This window comes from Stigmatopora argus, chromosome 13 (assembly GCF_051989625.1).
Source record: "Stigmatopora argus isolate UIUO_Sarg chromosome 13, RoL_Sarg_1.0, whole genome shotgun sequence".
In the NCBI taxonomy this organism is placed as follows: domain Eukaryota; kingdom Metazoa; phylum Chordata; class Actinopteri; order Syngnathiformes; family Syngnathidae; genus Stigmatopora; species Stigmatopora argus.
Genome location: NC_135399.1, coordinates 13,170,031 through 13,191,905, shown reverse-complemented (window position 1 = coordinate 13,191,905; position 21,875 = coordinate 13,170,031). Strand labels below are relative to the sequence as shown.

Sequence of the window (21,875 nt, the reverse complement as noted above, 5' to 3'; positions counted from 1 at the left end):
TTCACCAGAAAACCGGATGGATGATTAAATACTAAATATTTAGGTGTAATATTACGAAATATTTCACTGTCAGATTCTCAATCATACTGCCACCAGGGGGAATCGAGTCCGCGCCTGACCACACGGAAGTCAGGCGTGTGAACCACTACAACATCAGGCGGCAATATTTTGTATGTGTAAGGTAAAATAGTGTTTTTTATGACGTTAAAATGAAATATGATGCATACTTTACCACAATTTTGAATTATTTAACCCTTTCAGGGACAGTCGTCATACAATGGACAACTATTCCAACGTTGATACTCAAGAATGTAATCCTTCCAGGGAAAGAGATAATTAAATTAATTTGGTAATTAAAAAAAGAAAACATAGCATTCATTCATTTCCTCATCTGCTGAGCCTCACAGGGGTGCGGGGGGTGCTGGAGCCTGGAGCCAACTGGCAGTAAGGAGGGGGACACTCTGAATTGGTTTGCAGCCAATCGCAGGGCACAAGGAAGCGAACAACAATTTGCGCACACACTCAATTTGGAGTGGGTAATCATCATACCACATGTTTTGGGGATGCGGATGTATATAAAATTATTAAACACTCCTAATAATTTATTTATCCACGTCAATGGCAGCCAATGAGTAGCCTGCGAGGGTATTATTTTTGCATGCAAGAGTTAAGAATAAGACCATTTCTTTCATATTTCTTATCTATTGCTTGAGGCGCAAAAATAGAAATTGAGACTGTTTTTGAGACAATATGGGTGGAGTAGGGTTTCAATCTGGCAATGGAGGTTGAGCACATGTGTGCAGGCATGCCTTTTAAGAACATTAAAAACACATGTCAGGAGCTTTGGAAAAATTCTTATGGGCATTGGTGTAATTGCGTATAATTTATACACCGGTGATAGAAACAATCCTACCTACTGACACTCATAGAGGAAGTTGGAGATTGTGAGGTGAGGAAAGTAGAAAAGAAAGGCATGAATGAACTAAGTTGCAGTAAAAACTATTTTTAATTTAACAGGCACTTTCCCGCTTTGCAATTTTCTTTTGGACCCTAAAGTAAACCAAGTCCAGTAAATCATAAGTATAAGATGAGATCCCTTGAAGGTTGCCAGTAAAGCACATTAAAAACTGAAGGGCTATTGTATTTTAGGTGCAAAAATCCGGAAGAAATGTCCATGTTAAAATAGCTGTGCAAATAGCATAAGCGGTTTCAGTGGAAAATGCACTCATCTGAACCGGCGAGGCTAAAAAACTGGAGATAAGATTGCTTAAAATGAATCACGGCATGACCTTTCGACAGAGTCCAGTTCCTGTGTGACGCAAATGAGGAAAGTCGATAGAAAATAGGGATCATGAAAACATGTTAAGGGACTCTAAACTAAATCTGCCACCACTCCCAGTCTAAACGGATTGGACGTCTATCGCTGTCCGTGGCACAAAACCATGATCAGTTACAAAGGATTTCCCATCTATCGCTGTCAATTGCAGTGAATGAGTAAACACAAAGAACGGCGTAACGAAATGGTGTACTTAAGAGGGTGTAGTTATAGACTTCGCACAAATGTGACATCTTTATAAGTTTATTTTACTAATACACCACCTATTTGGATTTTTTTAATTGATTGACTCATTCACACCGCAACGTAACGCTCCTGTATTCAAATGTGGTGCGCATTCTTGAAAAGCTAGGCGTGGACACAGCAAAAAAAAAAAACTTGGAAAAAAAGCAGTGTCATAAAAAGAGAGCGACGGCCATCTGGCTGAGGTCAACCTCCCACCGAGGGTGATGATCATAGTACTTTGTGTGTGTGTGCGAGTCCCTCGCAGTGAAAGGTGATGACCACAGCTGTGTGTGTGACCTCCAAACCGCGGGAGGCCTCCCCCGACACACCCCCGCTTAATCCTCTTCCTTCTCCACGTTCCCCTCTCTTCGGCCCTCTGCTCCTATTCTTTGACGTTTCCCTCCCCCAAGCTTTTCTTTGTCAAAATCCTTCAGCAAATACACAATAATTAATAGTAAACATACACAAATCAACTCATCTTGAACGCAAGTCCATCATACGGATAACTACGGTATTGGAAGATCCCCTCCCCCTTTACTTTGCATCTATTAGCACATGACCTCCAAGATTGTGTGTGTGTGTGTGTGTGTGTGTGTGTGTGTGTGTGTGAGTGTGTGTGTGCGCAGGGGGAGGGTAAATAAATAACAAAGAATTATCATGCTGCTATCTTTTGAGTGGAGTCATCATTGAGTCAAGGCAGTGCAATCTTTTAAAATGGATGGGCTTTTTTTGGGTTGCATTTTTCGCATATCTGTTGGCTAGGTCAGCATGCAAAAGGTCAAGAAAACTCTGAAGTACAATTTGCTTAAAACACGGGAGATCAGACATGTCCAGACTGCGAAATGGGATTGATTTTTTTCCATTAGGTAGCTATTATACTTGTTAGCAAATGTTGGAAAAGAGAAGACATTTGTCCTCAGGTTTTACTTCCTTGTTTTCTACCATATACAAACACAACTCGCAATGAATATGTCATTCAGTTATAGTAGCAAATAGTGTGAATCCCAAATTTATATTATTCTTAAATTCTTAAACATTCTATAGAATATTTAGTTTCACTTAAATTGTGTATCAAAAGCTATTTGGACATTTTTTAGGTCTCGAAACATAGCAAACAAATATCGATAAAAACTGACATTAGTGTTAGATATGTTAGCTTCTAAAAATCCAAATCAGAACAAATGAACACGATCTGCACAGAGACAAACTTAGATATTAAGGCATATTTGAAAGACATGTAAGATCACATCCAAGGTAAGTTAGTCAACTGGTCTGAGATCTGTTATTTTGACTGAATTGCATTTGCCTGCATGGTTTGTAAATCTCTTTTACCCCACTTGAGACTACAAAGTCAAAACAAATGTAGGGACAAAACAACCCTTATGGACAGGAAGTGCTAAACAGTTGGTGTCTGACAACCTTACTGTGGAAGCATCAGTCAGACTACCAACCCCCATTGCATAAACACACACACACACACACACACACACAAAAGTGCACGCACAAACATGTGACGAGTGTCAAAAGTTTTAGATTCCTTGCTGGGGACTAATGATCTCTAACACTCCACAGTTCACACCAAAATGTTTACTGCATTAAGAGTTTAGTGGAAAACAACCTCATTTTCCCTTTTTGTTGTTGGCTTTGTGCAATCCCGGATCACGTCTTGTTGATTTTGAGGCACGACTAGAGCGCTTTTGTATTTTTGTGAAATTCCTGGTCATTCCCTGTTAATCTCGCTTCCCTTTAGTATTTGGGATTTTTTTGGGGTCACTTTCTTTTCATTTTAGGGCTTTTCCTCATCCCTTATTCCTTATTTTTTGTTAAAAATATTGGACTCAGATGGAAAAAAAAATTGTAGGTGCACTAATGCAGTTAAAAAAAAAGAAAATCAATGAGTGAATTTACCATAAATTAATGGGGCCATTGGAAATGAATGGGGATGTTTTTGTCAAATTTGGGTAGCCAAAACAGGATGCAACCACTGTGATCCTTGAATTATTTAATTTGCTGATGTGTGAATTTGTGACTTGGATTAAATAATAATAAGAAATTAAATTTGTGTCTAATCTTAACGGATTGAGACGCTTGTCTTTTACATGACATCCAAAATAATAGTTTTTAGACACGAAAAATGCAGCAAAACATTGTCATGTCAACAGCCAACTGCATACTGCAAACTCAACCTAACGGCCCAGCGAACCAACACATGGATCAACCCTAACCCTCTCGTATAAGATTTACTCTCAGGCATGCAAGACTCCTTCGGTCCCAAATGACCAATCCTTATGCTACATGAGTCTCTCTCAAGCAGACCCCCGCTCAAGACCATCTTTTCCTTGCGAGGCCCTCCCAATTACCATCATTCCGCACGTCACTCCTCACTGGGTTATTCAGATCCTGCGCAGAATGAGGATTGCAATTCACAGGGGGATCAGCTGAGGCAGTTCACGCATCTGATTACATCCCCTGAATGCTTCCACTTTAAAATCTACTGTTGTGGACTCCCCAAAAAAAAAATGCTGGTAGAATTACGAGTTGAGGTGATTCTGCAGAGAGAGCACTTTTAGTTTTTTCCGATGGGTTTATTGCAACCATGACCCAGTTCTTAATAAGCGCTGAGAAATAATGGATAGAAGCGGATGATAGACAGATCAGAAAGAGAAGGGTACTAGTACAGTATTAGTTATTCTTTTTTTGCAGGCTAATGAGCTTCTCGCTGCCGAACACACACTCTCCTGGCCCAAATAAATACTTCTTTCAGGACTCTGCATGTGTTTGTGCGTGTGAGAGAAAAAGGGGGGGTTGAGGAGTCCAGTACTGTGGGCTCTCTGTGTTGCACTGACAGACATTAACCAGCTGCCTGCATTCCTCACTCGCATTCTCTCTCCTGATTTCTTCCTTGTTCCGTTAGCCCTGCCCTTGTTCAAGAGATTGTAAGAGTCTAGCATTGGCCAAAAAGGGTCGTGGTTTTATGCCAAGGTAAAAATCCTGTTAACGCATTTATCTCATTGGCTGCCATTGATGAGGCCAGACGTCTAATTCATTTTGGCTGGGAGGCTTGAAAGCCGTCATTGGCTGCCAGGCTTTTGCAGTCAGAATGGGTTGGTCGTCTAGCACCATCAATTGCAGCTAATGAGTTTAATGGGATTCATTTATTCATTTTTTGTACTACGTATGGTCAGAAGGGTCGTGGGGGGTGCTGGAGCCTATCGGAGCCAACTATTGGCAGCAGGCGAGAGACAACTTGAATCGATCAGTTTAGTACTATGAAATCAAAGTATAAAATCAACTTTAGAGTGTTTTTGGGGGCCAGAAACTGCTTTTTTCACATTTACATTTAATTAAATTACCATGTATTTATTTAAAAAAAATATAAAGTCAGAATTAAATAGATAATAGTTTAATAAGTGTGGTCTAACAAGAGTTTCTAATATTTATTTTACCTGAAAATTAGTTTTTTAATCAATTATAAATAAAAAATGTTCCTCAACATTTTTATTTTATTAAATAATTGGCCAATTGATTAAGGGGTAATAACTCTTTGAGCTAATGTTTTTTTTCCCACACCCACATTTTATGATTTCCGTTTTCCTTGGCCCTTTAGTCCATTTTATAAATCATAAGTGGCCCTTGATCTCTTAAGTCTGCCCCCTCCCCTGTCATATCTCAACATGTTTCATAATGACCCGCCGCCACTTCCGAAAAGATGAAATAACACTTTATTGATCCCTCACAAAATATTTTACAAGCATAAACAAGCCCAGGTCATCTATCGTTTGCATTTCACTAGCTTCCAGATGACACGACCTGCAAGACTATCATGCCTGAAATAGCACACATCCCCCACAACCTGCTATCATGTCAAAGTGAGAAGGTAAGCAGACCAGTTTTCCTGAATGCTGATAAGCCGCGTGTACAGCATAAGGATGCGCATTACTTGAAATATTTCCATGAACACACCATGAAAGCTCATTACATACTTGCTTAAAGTAAAAACAATGCCGCCATGTATCTTATCGAAAATAATTGTGTTTATAAATTGCAAAAATACACAGTTGTATTTCTCTGACATGTAAAACCCTCATTAAATGTCAGTTTTTCAGGAAAAGGACGCCTGACATAGAGAAGCCATGTTATCAATGTGGATAGAATTCTAGTCAATCAGATGTAAGTAACCCAAATTACCCATCCTTCCTTGTTATATAATTCATAACCATCAAGTTTTTACACATTTTTATTGACATTTTAATAATTTAAACATGTATTTATTTATTTTTAAGAAAGTATATAATAAAATAACTTTATTTTAAATCATCTTAAGTATTTTTAAAATACCAAAAATTAATCACTTGCCCGAACCAGATCTGCTTTAAAAACGAATATTTAGTACATTGACCTCAAAGTAACTGCAATATTACCACTAATAAGACCCAAATAAAAAAAAAACACAAACAATTTTCCTTATGTTTAACTACTTTAATGTTAATTGACAAAGTGACTCATTGCCTACCACTGACTCCGATAGAGATCCAATCTATTTTGATTGGGAGGATTGCCAGCTTCTCCCAGTCAAAACGGATTGGACGTCGATTGGCCGTCAATGGCGCTGAAACATAATCATTTGACGCGGGCCATCACAGTTCAAATGGTTTTGACTTTTAACGCTGTCACTGGCAGTGAAAGAGTTAAACACAGTATTGGGTTTGTGCAATACGAGGGAAGGATAGAAAGACTACGTAGGAAAAATCCCAATCCAAAAACTGTGCGGCAGACCTAATAACCACTAACCACCAGGCTTCCCCGTAGTTGTTCAAATAAAGCATAAATTTGACTAAGCCGGATCCTGACTTCTGCACACAGGATTTATTTGCCTTCTAATCACATGATACACACGTATCGCCATGGGTGAAAGAGACAGATTAGACGGTCAAGGTAAATCCTCTCAAGCATGTTGGTTAAAGTAATACAGCCAGCACACATGCCCCGAGAGCTGTCCGCAAATTGGATAACCTCCTTAGCAAAATTAGAAACCTTATGTTTGTTCACGTCGGGCCATGAATGCTACAAAACTAGATCACTGCTTTACACCTGGAAATTCAAATACAAGACTTTAATGTGGCGGGTTATCCAATATATAAATGTGCTAACATTGGCTGAATTGAATTCATCTTTATTTTATTCCACCCTGATCTCCAGATGCAACCGGCATGCGTCCAAACACCAGCAGGTTGTCTGGAAACCTGTTGGCCTACCACCATCTGCCCGGCAACTGCAGGCACCACAGACAAACAGCAGTAGTAGTCACACAAGTTGGAGTGTATTTAGTTGAGCTGACGTGGCTACACTCCTGGTTTGTTAATACTATATAGATAGTGCTTGTTCTACTTCATTCATTCAGGAAAATTCGCCACAACAATTTACACTACATGATTTTTTTTTTTAATTAATCAAAATTAAAATTGACAATAGTCCAGATAGTCATTATGTATTGGCATAATGTCTTTCTACAATGATTTTGGTGAGTTATACTGTTATATTATTAAGCACTAGTTTTGTATATATAATGGTTAGGGTCATAATGTTGTCTCTAATCAAAAGAGTCTCCAAAATGTATTTTCTTCTTTTTTTTCTAAAGCACTCCAGGAGTTTTTTCACAGCCATGACAACCTGTTTTTAATTAGCATGTGCTTAAGTTATTTATTGTTCTGTGACTAATAACCAAACAATCGAATACCTTTCAACTATGCACTTACACTGATTCTCAGAGACTAACTGGACTGACTTTGACTTTTAAATTCAATGGCATGTATTCTAGTAGACTTGGGTTGTACAGTTATCCCTCGAATAGCACGGTTAATGTAGCCCAGACATGGCCACGATAATCAAAAAAATTGCAAAGTAGGGTCACCCCTATTATAACTACCCTTTTTTTCAGTGCCGAGTCCTGGTAGCAAGAGTGGCTTCCGCTTATGAGTTTCATGAACAAGCATGTTGACATGTCATGGATTTAAACGTGAGTGCAAATGGTTTCTAAAGGGCTCAATAAATTACATTAAATAGACTAGCTTATCAGGAAAATGAAAGCAAGTCCAACATCCTGCCATTATTGATGTCATTCCATTCATTGGTTCATTGAGTTGAAGCACTCCGGAAGACTCTCAAGGGAAATCGCCGTGCTCTAACAATTCTAATCAATAGCTTAAGTGGCCGATGTCTTTAATTATTACTCAGCCCTGTTTAAAGACATTTAATTCGAGTTATGACAACAAATGATCTGCATGTCAACATAATCCCTCACACGCATTGTTGTAGTTCATCAGCGAATCAGGCAAACAGCTTGCGTCTGCTACCGTTAGGATATTTCATTTTTTTCACACGGACAAGCTTCTCTCTCATTATCAATGCAATCTGTTTTGCTTTTAATATGATGTCCCTGGGTCAACATGATTTGGAAGAATTAGAAAGGCACATTTTGAAAAGTTCTAAAACTAACTATGTTAGTTTTTATCAACCAGGTTTTTATTAATATTATTATTATTAACGTTACCATTACTGGTATCTGTAGAAAACATTTGCCTACATTCTTTTTGTGAAAGAGTGGGCGTTTTCCGTCCACTGTAGAACAGAGAGTGGGTTGCGTAAGGACATTTCAGTGGAAAGACCTAAAAAAGTCAGGGTGGACTTTTTTTACTTTGGTTGTGCGTATCTCGGACAGACAGACTCCTTTTTCTAACCCTTTTTTTCCCTCCTCGTCAACAACTATGGAGACAGGAAAATCGACCGCAGGCTGCTGCGCGCTTTTGCTGTTGCTGTTTGGCCTTTCTTTCTCACAACCCAACCGCGAAAGGGAGGGAGACCTCAAGTTCCCATTTTGCCAGCCCATCTCCATCCCACTGTGTGCCGACATCCAGTACAACATGACCCTAATGCCGAACTTGCTGGGCCACGGCACCCAAGAAAACGCGACGACGGCAATTCGCCTCTTTGAACCCCTGTTGGAGGCCCGGTGCTCGGCGGATCTTAAGTTCTTCCTGTGCTGTGTCTACGCTCCCGTGTGCACGGTTCTTGAGGAAATCATCCCCCCTTGCCGGCCCCTGTGCGAGAGTGCATACTCCGGGTGCGAAGCCAATATAACCGCGGGAGGCTTCCAGTGGCCGGAGAGGATCCGTTGCGAGAACTTCCCGGTGGCCGGATTGTGCGTTAAGAATGTCTAATACATTAAGGACTGCTACATTGTTGAAGATTTTGCTTTATTCCGCTTACCAATTTCGTTATACGCAGCTGTGTATGATGACAATAAAGGCTTTTGATTTGATTTATCAACCTCATCATCAAAAAAAAAGAAGTAATACAGCATTGGTATCAATACATTTAAATACAGCAGGATTATAGAACACTGTATTGTATTTTGACATGTTTACATGTGATGAACATTTAAACTGCTCAAAAAAATTAAAATCTGCTAACAAAATCTCATCTTTTTGTAGAAATATCCAAGGCTCAAAAACATATCAATTGTTTAAAGAGCTGTATGTGCAAAAATATTTCTTTTTGACAACTGCAAAAATGGGAAAGTGGCCTTATTATGCTCCAAAATGCAGTTCTCATTGTGTAAATGAAGGACAAATCAACTATTTTGATCTTATCTTTCTTTAAAAAAAACTTCGGATTTACTTTGGTGTGTCTCTCAGATATTCTTTGCTTTTGGTGATGTGAAGGTTCTATTATTAGAGATACTAAATTTACTCATTGTTATCTTGTGCCACAAGAGGTGCAATGATCACTTCAACATGATCTCTATAATAATTCTTTTGCTATAGTAGCAGGGATGTATGTGACCTGATTGAAGCATGTAAACACGAATTAAAACCGCCTTGCTCTTCAGGAATTACTTTTTTGTAGAATGTAACAAAAACAAAACATTTCCAAATGTTACTCCTTTTGCATTTGTGTATACAATGTGTGAGAATTACAACACATTGTATGTGGTTAGCTAGAAGCAATGTCGTAAAATGAGTTGGAGATGATGTGAAAGTGTTTTAGGATCATCATTTAGGGTGTAATTAGGTTTTAAATTTAGGGTGTTCCTTTTGTTTTAAGTGTAGATTATATCATAGTTATGGTTGCCTTGTGGGGCTTGGTTAAAATGTATAGTCGTCAGGGGTGTGAGGAAATTCTCTTAAAGTTATTTGTTGACTTCCATTTGGGTGCGACAAATTACAGGCTTTTTTGTACTTTCTGACTGATACAAAACCTAATTCATTTATGGTAGTCTGATTAAGTGTTGATAAGATTATAAGGGTGTCCCCGGGAAAACGTTTTCTAAAGATTCCTTAGGATAAACTATTAACAAAAGCAATATTTTTTTTCTTTACGACTATTTGTGCGCATAATATCTATTCCTCTTCGTGGAAGTTTCGTGAATTGAGAAGTTTGAGAATACAATTGAACAATGACGCTTTCTCGTTTAGCCTCAAAAGAATTCTCCATTACGCGTTGATTTTGACTAGCGATTGCATTTGTGGGTCTTCTTTCCAAATCGACCTTTTGGCCCATTTCTATACAAGTTGACTTGTTGTTTGGAGGCACATTGACAGCGGGGGAACTCCAGTGACTTTTTCTTTTTGGGGTTTCAGCGCCACCCTAACTGGATCTCCCTCTCTTTCCTCCCCCCCTGCTCTCCGACCTCCTCTCTTCTTCCTTTCCTGCCCCCTCCCCACTACGCCGACCTACCCCCACATCCTTTCATCCACCCAAGCAAGAAACCAAATGCGGCGAGGCCACCGAGAACCGCCTCCACCACTACCCCTCACTTTGTGGCCTGTGCGCGCCAATCGATTGTGTTGTAAATTCGACCTAGTGTTGGTGCTTGTTCCCACATTGGTTATTGCTGGAGGTGTTGCAGTGGCCTGTTGGGATAATGGCTGCTTGCTTAGAAGTTTAGACATTTGAAACACTCCACCACATTTGCCTGAGGCCTCAAAATTTGATTGGAGACATACCCTATACTGTGTAGACAGGCAGATAGATAGACACACTTGGATAGATTGCTAGAGAGATAGACCTATCTAACTTATCTAACTAGATAGCAAGTTGGTTGGAGTTCAAAATTAACTTTATCCTCTAATGTCTGTCACTTTGTTGTGAAATTGGCAGGAGACTTGATTGTGATTATTTCGGTGAAATCTCTAGTGTAATTTAATTACTGTAGCATATTTGCTTCCAACGGGGAGTAAACGGCCAATCAGCGACGAGTCCGGTAGGAAAACAACAGTCGCGATTGGCTGAGACGCCGCAGTCGGTTTCTAGGTACCCGGCGGCCCGCCGAAGAGGGGGAGGGGGGTGTAGTGAATGGAGGGGCGCCTTGAAACCGAGCGCAGTGACGAGAGCGAGCGAGCGAGCCTGCGGACTCCCAACTGCCTGGAGAAGCCGACACTCGGACGAGTCGAGCCACAAAAGATGCTCATTTAGATCGTTTTTCTCGGCTGTTTTTTTTATTTTATTTTCCGGCGAACCCACGGCCGAGCGTCGAAGGGCACCCGGAGAGCTTTAGCCTGCGTCGCGTTGCTTTATAGGGAAAGATCGGAACGTGTTTTTGCCCCCAGCCCCCCTCGCACCGGAGAAGTGAGACTGGGCTTCCTTGGAGTCACTTACAAAGACCATCAAGAAGTCATGACACGACGTCGGATTTGTTTGGACAAAATCGTTTGAAATCGACCGTGGGTGGACGCGATCGAGCCGCACGGACTACCAGCGACGCGCGGGGACGTTAAATGTAGATCAGCGACGCTTTTTTTTCGGACCCTTTTCGAGTCGCCCTACTTGGATCAAAGTTTTTCCCTTCCTTCCCTCCCCCCTCTCCTTTCCTTTCCTTTGCTTTCCTCCTCCTCAACTATGGCGGCGGCCAGGTCCACCACTGGCTCCGCGCTCGTGCGGATCATGTGGCTGTTGTGCGGGTTGTCCTTCTCACCCGCGTCTTCTCAACACTACAACAGCGAGAGCGGAATTTCCATCCCGGAGCACGGCTTTTGCCAGGCGATCTCCATTCCCCTGTGCACCGACATCGCCTACAACCAGACCATCATGCCGAACCTCCTGGGCCACACCAACCAAGAAGACGCAGGGCTGGAGGTGCACCAGTTCTACCCCCTGGTGAAGGTCCAGTGCTCGGCTGACCTGAAATTCTTCCTGTGTTCCATGTACGCTCCCGTGTGCACGGTTCTGGAGCAGGCCATCCCCCCTTGCCGGTCCCTGTGCGAGCGGGCTCGCCAGGGCTGCGAGGCCCTCATGAACAAATTTGGCTTCCAGTGGCCCGAGAGGCTTCGCTGTGAGGCCTTCCCGGTCCACGGGGCCGGCGAGATCTGCGTAGGTCAGAACACGTCGGAACCTAGCGGCCCGGGCTCCTCGTCTTCCCCCTACGCGCCCGAGCTGGTGACCCTCCCGCCAAGCCTGGACCGCCCCAGGCCACCCCCGCACCACCAGTACCCAGAGTTCTCCTGCCCGCTCCAGCTGGACGTTCCATCCTACCTGGGCTACAAATTCATGGGCGTCAAAGACTGCGGGGCGCCCTGCGAACCCACCAAGCCCACCGGGATCATGTACTTCCGGGAGGACGAGGTGAAATTCGGGCGACTCTGGGTGGGCATCTGGTCCATCCTGTGCTGCGTGAGCACCCTGTTCACGGTGCTCACCTACTTGGTGGACATGCGGCGCTTCCGCTACCCCGAACGGCCGATCATCTTCTTGTCGGGCTGTTACTTCATGGTGGCGGTAGCTTACGCGGCCGGGTTCTTCCTGGAGGACAAGGTGGTCTGTGTGGATAAATTCAAGGAGGACGGCTACAGGACGGTGGCCCAGGGGACCAAGAAGGAGGGCTGCACTATCCTCTTCATGGTGCTGTACTTCTTCGGCATGGCCAGCTCCATCTGGTGGGTCATCCTGTCCCTCACGTGGTTCCTGTCGGCCGGCATGAAATGGGGCCACGAAGCCATCGAGGCCAACTCGCAGTACTTCCACTTGGCCGCCTGGGCCGTTCCGGCCATTAAAACCATCACCATCCTGGCCATGGGCCAGGTGGACGGCGACGTCCTGACCGGCGTGTGCTTCGTGGGCATCTTCAACGTGGACGCCTTGAGGGGCTTCGTGCTGGCGCCGCTCTTCGTCTACTTGTTCATCGGTACTTCCTTCCTGCTGGCCGGCTTCGTCTCGCTTTTCCGGATCCGCACCATCATGAAGCACGACGGCACCAAGACGGAGAAACTGGAGAAGCTGATGGTGCGCATTGGCGTCTTCAGCGTGCTCTACACGGTCCCCGCCACCATCGTCATCGCTTGCTACTTCTACGAACAGGCCTTCCGCGAGCACTGGGAACGCACCTGGCACATGCAGACGTGCAAGCGCTTCGCCGTGCCCTGCCCGCATCACAACTTTGCCCCCATGACGCCCGATTTCACCGTCTTCATGATCAAGTACCTGATGACCATGATCGTGGGGATCACTTCGGGCTTCTGGGTCTGGTCGGGCAAAACCCTGCAGTCATGGAGGAGGTTCTACAAGCGCCTTAGCAACGGCAACCACGGGGAGACCACCGTGTGAAGCGGCACGGGTACAAAACTACAATGGTGGAGAAATGAGGTCGGATAGCTTTCATTTTTGATACATTTTTGGACAGGGGCAGAAATTTCATCCAACCTATATTCAATATTAAATGAAAGAGTCTGCCTTTTTCTTTGAAATCATCCCCTTTTTTGGTGTGTATTTTAGACACGTCATCTCCCTATCACGAACTCTTTAGCTACCATTGACGCGATTAGACGTCCGATCCAATGGATCGCACATCTGCTGCCGTCAATGGCAGTTAATGAGTTAACACCGGACTTGAAGTTATCCCCGTTTGGTTATTCATTACATCTTCATTGAGTTGAATGTACGTCATGAACCGAATATGACTGACCAAGTGTCCGCGGACTGTGAATCCATTTTTTTAAGGCTCACTCGGGACATTTTAAGTTACTCTACTCATATACCGAAATGCTTTAAATTGTGCGTTTGTTTAAACAAGAAAGGAGAAAAAAAAGCAGCTCAACGCACAATTCTCAGAGAAACTATGGATATGTTTTTTTTTCTACAACTTTTTCCCGCATTGAATGTTCACTCCGAAGGTGAATGAAGTTACTGTTTGTGTCAATTTGCACAAATGTTTATTTTTTTGTGTTAAAACATGACTGTTACACTACAAAAGGCCCGTCCGACTAAATTGTCCTACGTTGGTCTGTTACTGCCATTGTACGTTGGCGTGTTTTTCACCACTGTTGAGCTATTGTACTATCTACATTCTAAACCTTGAAGTTTTTTTTCTCTCCCATTTCATGACGATCTCATCGGTACCACAAAATGGGTTGAGTTTCCTGTTTAAAGGCAGAGACCACACACACACACACACACACGTACAAACATCTATGTGTGTGGTCCCCACATTGGTGGACCCCATTCGAAAGACTGTAATCCGTTTCTTCTTCGGAGTGGAAAAGGTGCTCGAGGATTTTTGAATGTTTATTCTCGCTTTGATATTGACAATTGTTCACTTAAGCCTGCAATTCTTTTTTTTCTTTTAATTACATTTAGATGTGTTTAAATGAATCCATGTAGGGTTGAAGAGGCGGGTTTTTTAGTTGTTGAAGTTGTTCTACATCCAGACTGAAGGTGCATGTGCTTTATGTTCCGCTAGTGTGTGCCATACAGAAGCCATGTTTCTGTCCTTGCGTGCCTGATCCGAAATGTCAGAAAAAGCACAGCTGAGCTTAACGGAAAAAAAAAAATCACACAAAAAGGTCACTAAGGTTCGAGTGTGGAGACATACCTCGCTGTGTTTAGCAGCCGGGGCAGTTGTCCCGAGTACGTGCGTGGACGTGTGCTTCTATTTGCATGACCTCGAAATGTTTACCAGTTCATAATGTTGTACTAACGGACATGAACCAAGTGTCTTAAGAAATAACTCCACCCATATGCGTTTTACAGTCATGTAATCGGGAGTAGTTTTTGAAAAATTGTATATGAAAACTACACTTTCAAGTGAAAGGACATTCTTGCACATTGCATTAAAATGATTCAATCGACTTGATCGACCTGATACCAGCCTTTTGGAGCACAACTTCCAATAAGAGGTCTGTTCAAGAGCAACAATCTTATCAGTGCATCATTTTTTTGCCATGTTGCACATTTTTCTACGTGTAAATAACGCAAAGATAGAGTTTAAGATGGAAGGAGGAGGAATCATATCTCCCCCCCACATTGCAAAAACTATATTCTCAATACACTAGACTGCAAACCATCCTAGAATACATTACTGTACATATTTTTTATAGGCTCATAGCGGTTCATGTTAAAGACATCCCCATTTGAATGTGTATTGGAGTAAGCAGTGTGAATGACGCAAACTTGCCCTTTTTTTGTATCATTTCAGATTTATGCATGTCCGGTATGTGTGCGCGCACATTAGAACATTATGCAAATTAGCAATTTACACACCCAACTTCTTATATTTATGGGGATGCTCATCTGTCTCTTTTTTTTCCTACATGTTTTTAAAGCCTGTTGTTTCTGTACAGTCTGAATTAAAGTGATAAGATTTGTAATGTTTTGTCTGGCCTTTTTGCTTTTGTGCAGCGATTTGATACTTGACTCTCTCCGTATCGGGTTGCGTCAAAGTTTTTTGGCAATTGTGCATTTTTTTTTACTCTCCCGGCATCTCGGGGAAAATAGTCCTGTCTGAACGACCACATGACCTATTAGACATCAGCAGTCACACAGAAGCCACATTGTGAACTATTTTAACAGAGAATGGTACAAAATGGTGGACAATGTCTATCTTTCAATGCTACCACCGTCAAATATTCTTTTAAATGATGGTTTACGAAAATGCTTTAATTTGATACTCGTTTATAAAATTGACAATCAATTCATCCTTTCAAAGTGACACTAGCATCTTTGTTCATCTGTAGCATAACTTTTCTAACTCAAATACATAAAAATCATATAAAAAGTATACACTTTGTTCTAATGGCAGTTGCCAGTTTCAAAATGATGCTAGGCAAAGTTTAAAAAAATATATGTATATATTTCTGTTTTTTGTTTTGATCTAATAAATATCTAGGCTGTTTTTAAAAATACATATAATTTAGATTTCTTTTTTTTATTACAAAGGGTGTGTTTATTGTTTTCTTGAATTTATTTTTCTCTTCATGAGAAATATAAGAGGATATTTGCAATTAAATACTTCCCCGCACCCTGAACATAATGTATAGACTGAAAAAAAAGTATATTTCTCTGTGGTGAGTATATAAATAGTGAGTTTTCAAAGGATTGCAAGTGTAATTATGAGTAACAACTATTCCTGGAAATTTGTCCTCAGGGTGACGATAAACTGAATGTTAAGTATTAAAAATATGCAATGCCATAAGGAACCTTTCCATAAAAGAGTTGATTTAAAAGGACATTTATCTATCTTGACTGTATGTATATAATTTTGTGTGTGGTTCTGTGGGACTGCTACCTTATCTTGCATGTCACCTCAGATTGCTTTACGATAGCGTCCTCTTAAGGCTAATTAAAGAAGAACACTTAATGGCATAACGCCCTAAAATTAAATTTGAAAAAAAAAAGCAAAAACGAGCAAATGATAAGCAAACTAATGAGAACAATACAGTAAATATTCCCAAGTCAATCAAAGAACTAAATAGTTGAAGCCCAACATTACATATAAAAGCTATTATTTATTATACTGTTGTGTGCATCATTTATGTGAAGACTTGATGGTCGTTTTATGTAGCGGATTTAAGGATATTAGATCATTTCGGACTACAAATGTATATAAATAAAATGAAGAATGATACATAGAATATGCATTCATCTATGAAGTTATAGATGCTCTGAAAGATGCACAATGTAAAAAAAGCATCTGCACAACAAACTGGTTTCTCTTATGTGTTCATTGTTTAAGTACCGAGCTATAAAGTAGAGAAAAAAACATGTTACATGTCATGTTGTCTTACAGAGCTCATCTTAAATAACAAAAACACAAATATTCTAGTTTCTTATTTTAATTCTGGCTGACTTTACTTCCATCTCTTGTAATTGCAGGTTTTTGCATGGCTATTGGCTTACAACTATTTTAATTTTCACCATACATTGAGAGATTTAGAGAGAAAATTACACACATTTTTTCAGACAATGGAAAGGAAACGCATGTCTTTCTGGGCATCCACACTGACACGCATGTACATCTAGTATATGATAAATATCACCATTTTGCTGCAAAGGTTTTGACCTAATGCCATTAAAAGATACTGTTCTGTCTTTGTTCGAAGTATCTGGATATATTTGACACTTGCAGAAACATGCTCCTGCATTTTCATGAGCAAGAAGTTGAAAGGCAAGATGGTGAAATTCTGTGAAACCTCAGGTAAAACCTACACAAAATCCTCTCACTGGTTTTCTCCTTCCTATTCCAGGAATCTACTTCAGTACAAGCAATTGAAAGAGAAAGAAGAAAGTCCTGTACTAGAATGAAATCCCCCTTTTATGCCACAGAAATCTTTTGCACGCCTGTCGTATCTGCGGAAGGTTGAAACCGTACATAAACGGTGTGATCGCCGGCTGAAGAACGAGCAGATAGATGGAAAAAAAGAAACGGACATTGTCGGGAAGATCACCCGCATCGACGCGGGTTTCCAAAATCTTAAAAAAGCATCCCACAAACAAGTTGGACACGGAAATAATCTGCGGCGTGCAGGTCGTGACGGCCTTCTTCTTATTCTCTTTCGATGTCTTAAAACAAACAATCAGGATTTGTATGTAGGACACCAAAATGAGTCCGAAAGGGACGGCGGTGGTCAGAACGGCATAAAAATCAGCTCTGGCGTTACTTAAAGACATGGAACACACAAGTTTAGCCACTAAGTGATAGTCACAAAAGAGATGGTGCACAACGTTGCCACACAGTTTCAAATTGACAACAAAGACAAAAGCCAACAGAAAAACAGTATACGAGTACAGCCAAATAAAGAGCACGATGACAGCCACTCTCGCCGTGTTCATGATGAGGTTGTAATGTAAAGGCTTGCAGATGGCCACGTAGCGATCGTAAGCCATGGCTGCCAGACTGCAAAACTCCACGGAGGCAGAAGAGTAGATCCAAAACATTTGGAGAAAACACCAAGAAACGGGCACGTCGTGCGAGTGGGAAAACATTTGGGAGAGCATGAGGGGATACAGAGACGTGCTGCCGTTGATCTCGTTCACCATCAAGTTACAAAGTAACATGTACATTGGCTGGTGCAGTTTCCTGTTTACGAAGATGATCGCAATGATGAACGAGTTAGTCACACATATAGTCGTGTACCACAGCAGCAATAAGGAGAAGTACAAATAATTTAATTGCCCCATGTTACTGTACGCGCTCAAAACGATGGATGCAATGTAACTTGAATTCTCCATTGTTTCAATATGAAGTCAAGACATACAAATTAAGAAACATTCAACCATAAGAAACACCAAACTGCTGTAAAGGGTAGAATGCATTCCATGGTTCTAAAAGCTCGCTTCAAATACGTCCATGGACGACAACATCAATCAAAAAAATGGAGTCGTGGCATGCGCCCAGCTGTTGGTGGTCGCTTCAGCACCCCTCCCTTCCATCAACCCGATAAGAGTCAAAGCTCAATTTATATGTGAGGTTCAGGAGGGCGGGACTCACCAAAGTAGGACTAGTCTAATATGAGCCAATCTAATATAGTCACATTTATTTCAATGGCACTTATTGGGCACTCATTTACCTCATTGGCTGGCATGCCATGGCCTAGCGCTGTCAATTCTAGACACCAATATAACAACTTTTGTTGCAAAATGCACGGATTATTTTAGTCGTGAACAGACAAAATAATATATAGAGGATTGCTATTAGCACACAACTGTAAATTTCAACCAACATAGCAAACATGAAGTCATCTTATTCACGGCATCCAATCCATTTGAAGTAAGACATTCTCATCTAGTGCTATATGTCCAAATCATTTTTCCACACATAAATTCACACTCTTTCACTATATTTGCAATGCAATGCCATAAATAGATGCTGTTTTGATTTTGCTTGTAGTTTAGAGATTAAATGAATATTTGCAGCAACATTATCAGGTAGCTGCACACGTGTCAAAGTGGCGGCCAGTGGGCCAAAACTGGCCCACCGAATCATTTTGTGTGGCCCCGGAAAGTATATCATGAGTGCCGACTTTCTGTTTTAGGATCAAATTAAAATGAAGAGTATAGATATATATTAAATTTCCTGATTTTCCCCTTTTTAAATCAATAATTTTAATTTTTAATCATTTTTTCTGTGTTTTTAGTTCAAAAATCATTGTGTAAAATCTAAAAATGTATAAAAAAGCTCAAATAAACATTGTTTTAGATCTATAAAAAAACTGAATATACAGGTCTTTTAATCCAGTTCTTTTAATCCATTTATAAAAAAAAAAATCTAAATTTTATATCTAAAATGGTCCGGCCCACGTGAAATCAAGTTGACATTAAAGCGGCCCGCGAACCGACCCGAGTCTGACACCCTTGAAGCAGATTCGAAAGATGACGGCCAAACGGTAAAATTCCATGCAATCGCTGAGCTACTACACAACACTCTGAACATGTATTTCCCTAAAACAAGGCATTAGCAAAATACTATCCCAGTTAAGAAACAGCAGTACAAAGACAAAACCTGAAAGAGCAGTTTAACTTAAAACAGCAGATCGCATAACCATCAGCTAATTAGACGCAAAGCTTGACTAAACAAAGATGCCTAGATGATCCATTGTGTGATGGATAAAGATTGACCAGATGGATAGCTCTTTTATCAACACCAGGTGCCAGAAAAGTGCAATCTCAGATTTCCCAGGCAGTGTTGGGCATGCCTCAGTGGATCCAAACTACCTGGATGAAGAATAAACACATGCATCATATGTCTTGATTTAGGGTTTAGACTACCTTCATGGAGACCCCCCTTTCCCTTTTTTTGCTCGACTTCTTCATCACTGCCAACATCAAAGCCATAGTTTTGAAATACTTCCAAGACTGCAAATGAGTTACATGCTTCAAACGAGCTACACTGGCCGGGCACAACATAAGGCGGGGATTGCGATTGGCTCGTCTTTGTGGAAATAATTGACCCGGAGGAGGTCAGGCTGGTGAGGGAGTTGAGCTCAACTCCCCACCCAGAAAGTGCTAACTGAAATTGAATAGGGTTCTCAAAGAGGAAGCTCTGTAAACAGACTTGCCAAAATGCTCGAGACATTTGTTCTGGTTTTACGTCAGAGTGTATGCACTCATCCGAGAAGTGATGTTGCTCCAAATCCATCAGGTTTGAACGTTTTCGCTTGGCTATTCCAAAGTTCAACTGCGTCAACAGATGTTTTTCCACAAGCCTAGGACAGTCTGGCTAGGGCACTCAGTTCATGTGTTTTGTTTTTGGACTCGTTTTGGCAAAGCCTTGCCTTTGATTGTATGTTTTGGCCCAGAGAGGAAGCTTATGCCGCCATGGCTTTCCAGGCATTTGGCAAGGCACTGAAATGAAGATTTACAGTCCGGTACACGGACAACCATGGAATCTTTACTGTTGCGTCAATAATGTTTTGAATGGATGATTTAAGCACGACCCCTTGAGATCATGAGTGCTTGCTTAAAGAGACTTGACTAATGTGTGCGTCGCAAGGTTGCATAAAGTGAGACAGAAATTTGGCTGTTTGAAAAGGAATCAAACACTTGTCCTACTACATCACAGGTGTCAAACGCAAGGACGGAGGCCAGATCTGGCACACCACTTCATTTAGCGTGGGCCGTGAAAGAGGACAGAATAACAATGTTTAAAATCATCAAACAAATGTAAATATCACCCAAAGTAACCAAATTGAGTATGAAATACAGTTTTCAAAACAATCATTTTCTTTAACAACGAAGAAAAAAAAACTATTCAAAGCTATCCTTCCTTCTTTTAATAAAGTAGTTAAATTCCACTAAATCTAATAACTTGTTGGTCCTCAGCAACAACTTAAATCAAGCGTGATAGTTATTTTCAGTCACTCTTCCTTGATGAATTGCTTCTCATTGGCAAGACTGGATGTTTTTCCCAGCATGCCACATTTCAATCAAATTCAAGCCTGGACATTTTGACTATTGAAAAATGCAGTGTGGAGAATCCACATTCGAAACCTGAGGCAACGGGATCAAAATCCCCCGAAAGCTGTGCAACTAAATAATAAAATGAAAGACAACAGCGGGAAGATACGATATTATTGGAAAAAACACATTTAACTAATACAAATGAAATGAATGAAAGACAGACCAAAACATGACCATTTGAAACAAACATGTTTTCCCCAGTATTGATAAGCAAGATGATTAGCTGATGTAATTCCCATTTGTTATGATGTTTTGACGCATTCAGCAGCAACATACACAAAGTAAACATGATGATTAAACCACAGGGTCATGCGTCCACTATCCCCATGACATCAATCTACTGTCAGTGGTAGCTCTGGGACCACACGTCCCCAAGTGGATCCGTCAGACAAACAGGTGTCCACAGTTACTCCATACATCACTGGGATGACAAAGAAGGCCAGGAAAAAAAGGACGGTCTGATAGAGAAAGTTCTTGAATCTTCCAAATGGACCCGAAATAAACTGATGTATAATGATGAAAAAAACTTGGTGAATTGCACATAACCCTTTATGAGGCACTCATTTAGCTTATTGACTGCCATTTATACAGCATACAACATTCAAAATGGATTTGTAAACCTAGTTCCGTCAATGGCACCCAAAGAGTTAAACATTATAAAATAATTGTATAAAAAATTAAATTAAATAAAAATCATGTATATAGTGTTAATTTATTCATTTTAATTTGAGTTGGTTTAGAACTTTCATTAATTTTCAAATTATATTTGTAAATAAGAAAAATAGATCTAAAAATAATATTAAAAAATATATCATTGAGACCTGCGTCCGAATGTTGACGTCACATTTTAGCTCATGTGGTCCACAATTGATATGGTGGCCTACATGAGCCAAAATAGGAGGTCCACGTATGATAAGGTGTCCCCCCCAAAATCCCAAATATAGTCACTTGCCCTAAAAAGGGTTAAAAGCAACAGTGTGAGTGCACATGTTAAAATATGATTGTTTTCTCCTCCATCTATCAACTATTCTAAACTCCATTTAGGAAAGGCAAAATGCTGGTTGTAATGTCTTTTAGTGGACAGCAATTT

General features: G+C 40.9%; 2 protein-coding genes across 2 annotated transcripts; one reads left to right on the top strand and one right to left on the bottom strand.

The window, feature by feature from the left end:
• Positions 1-10,929: 10,929 nt before the first annotated feature.
• Positions 10,930-15,198, top strand: fzd7a (frizzled class receptor 7a). The gene has a single exon (XM_077617188.1). It carries the CDS (start codon positions 11,459-11,461, stop codon positions 13,157-13,159), a length of 1,701 nt encoding a protein of 566 aa, XP_077473314.1. The 5' UTR covers positions 10,930-11,458; the 3' UTR covers positions 13,160-15,198.
• A 1,924-nt stretch (positions 15,199-17,122) lies between these two features.
• Positions 17,123-18,058, bottom strand: LOC144087233 (olfactory receptor 2A12-like). Its single transcript, XM_077617599.1, has one exon. The coding sequence runs from the start codon at positions 18,056-18,058 to the stop codon at positions 17,123-17,125; it is 936 nt and encodes a 311-aa protein (XP_077473725.1).
• Between the last annotated feature and the right edge of the window lie 3,817 nt (positions 18,059-21,875).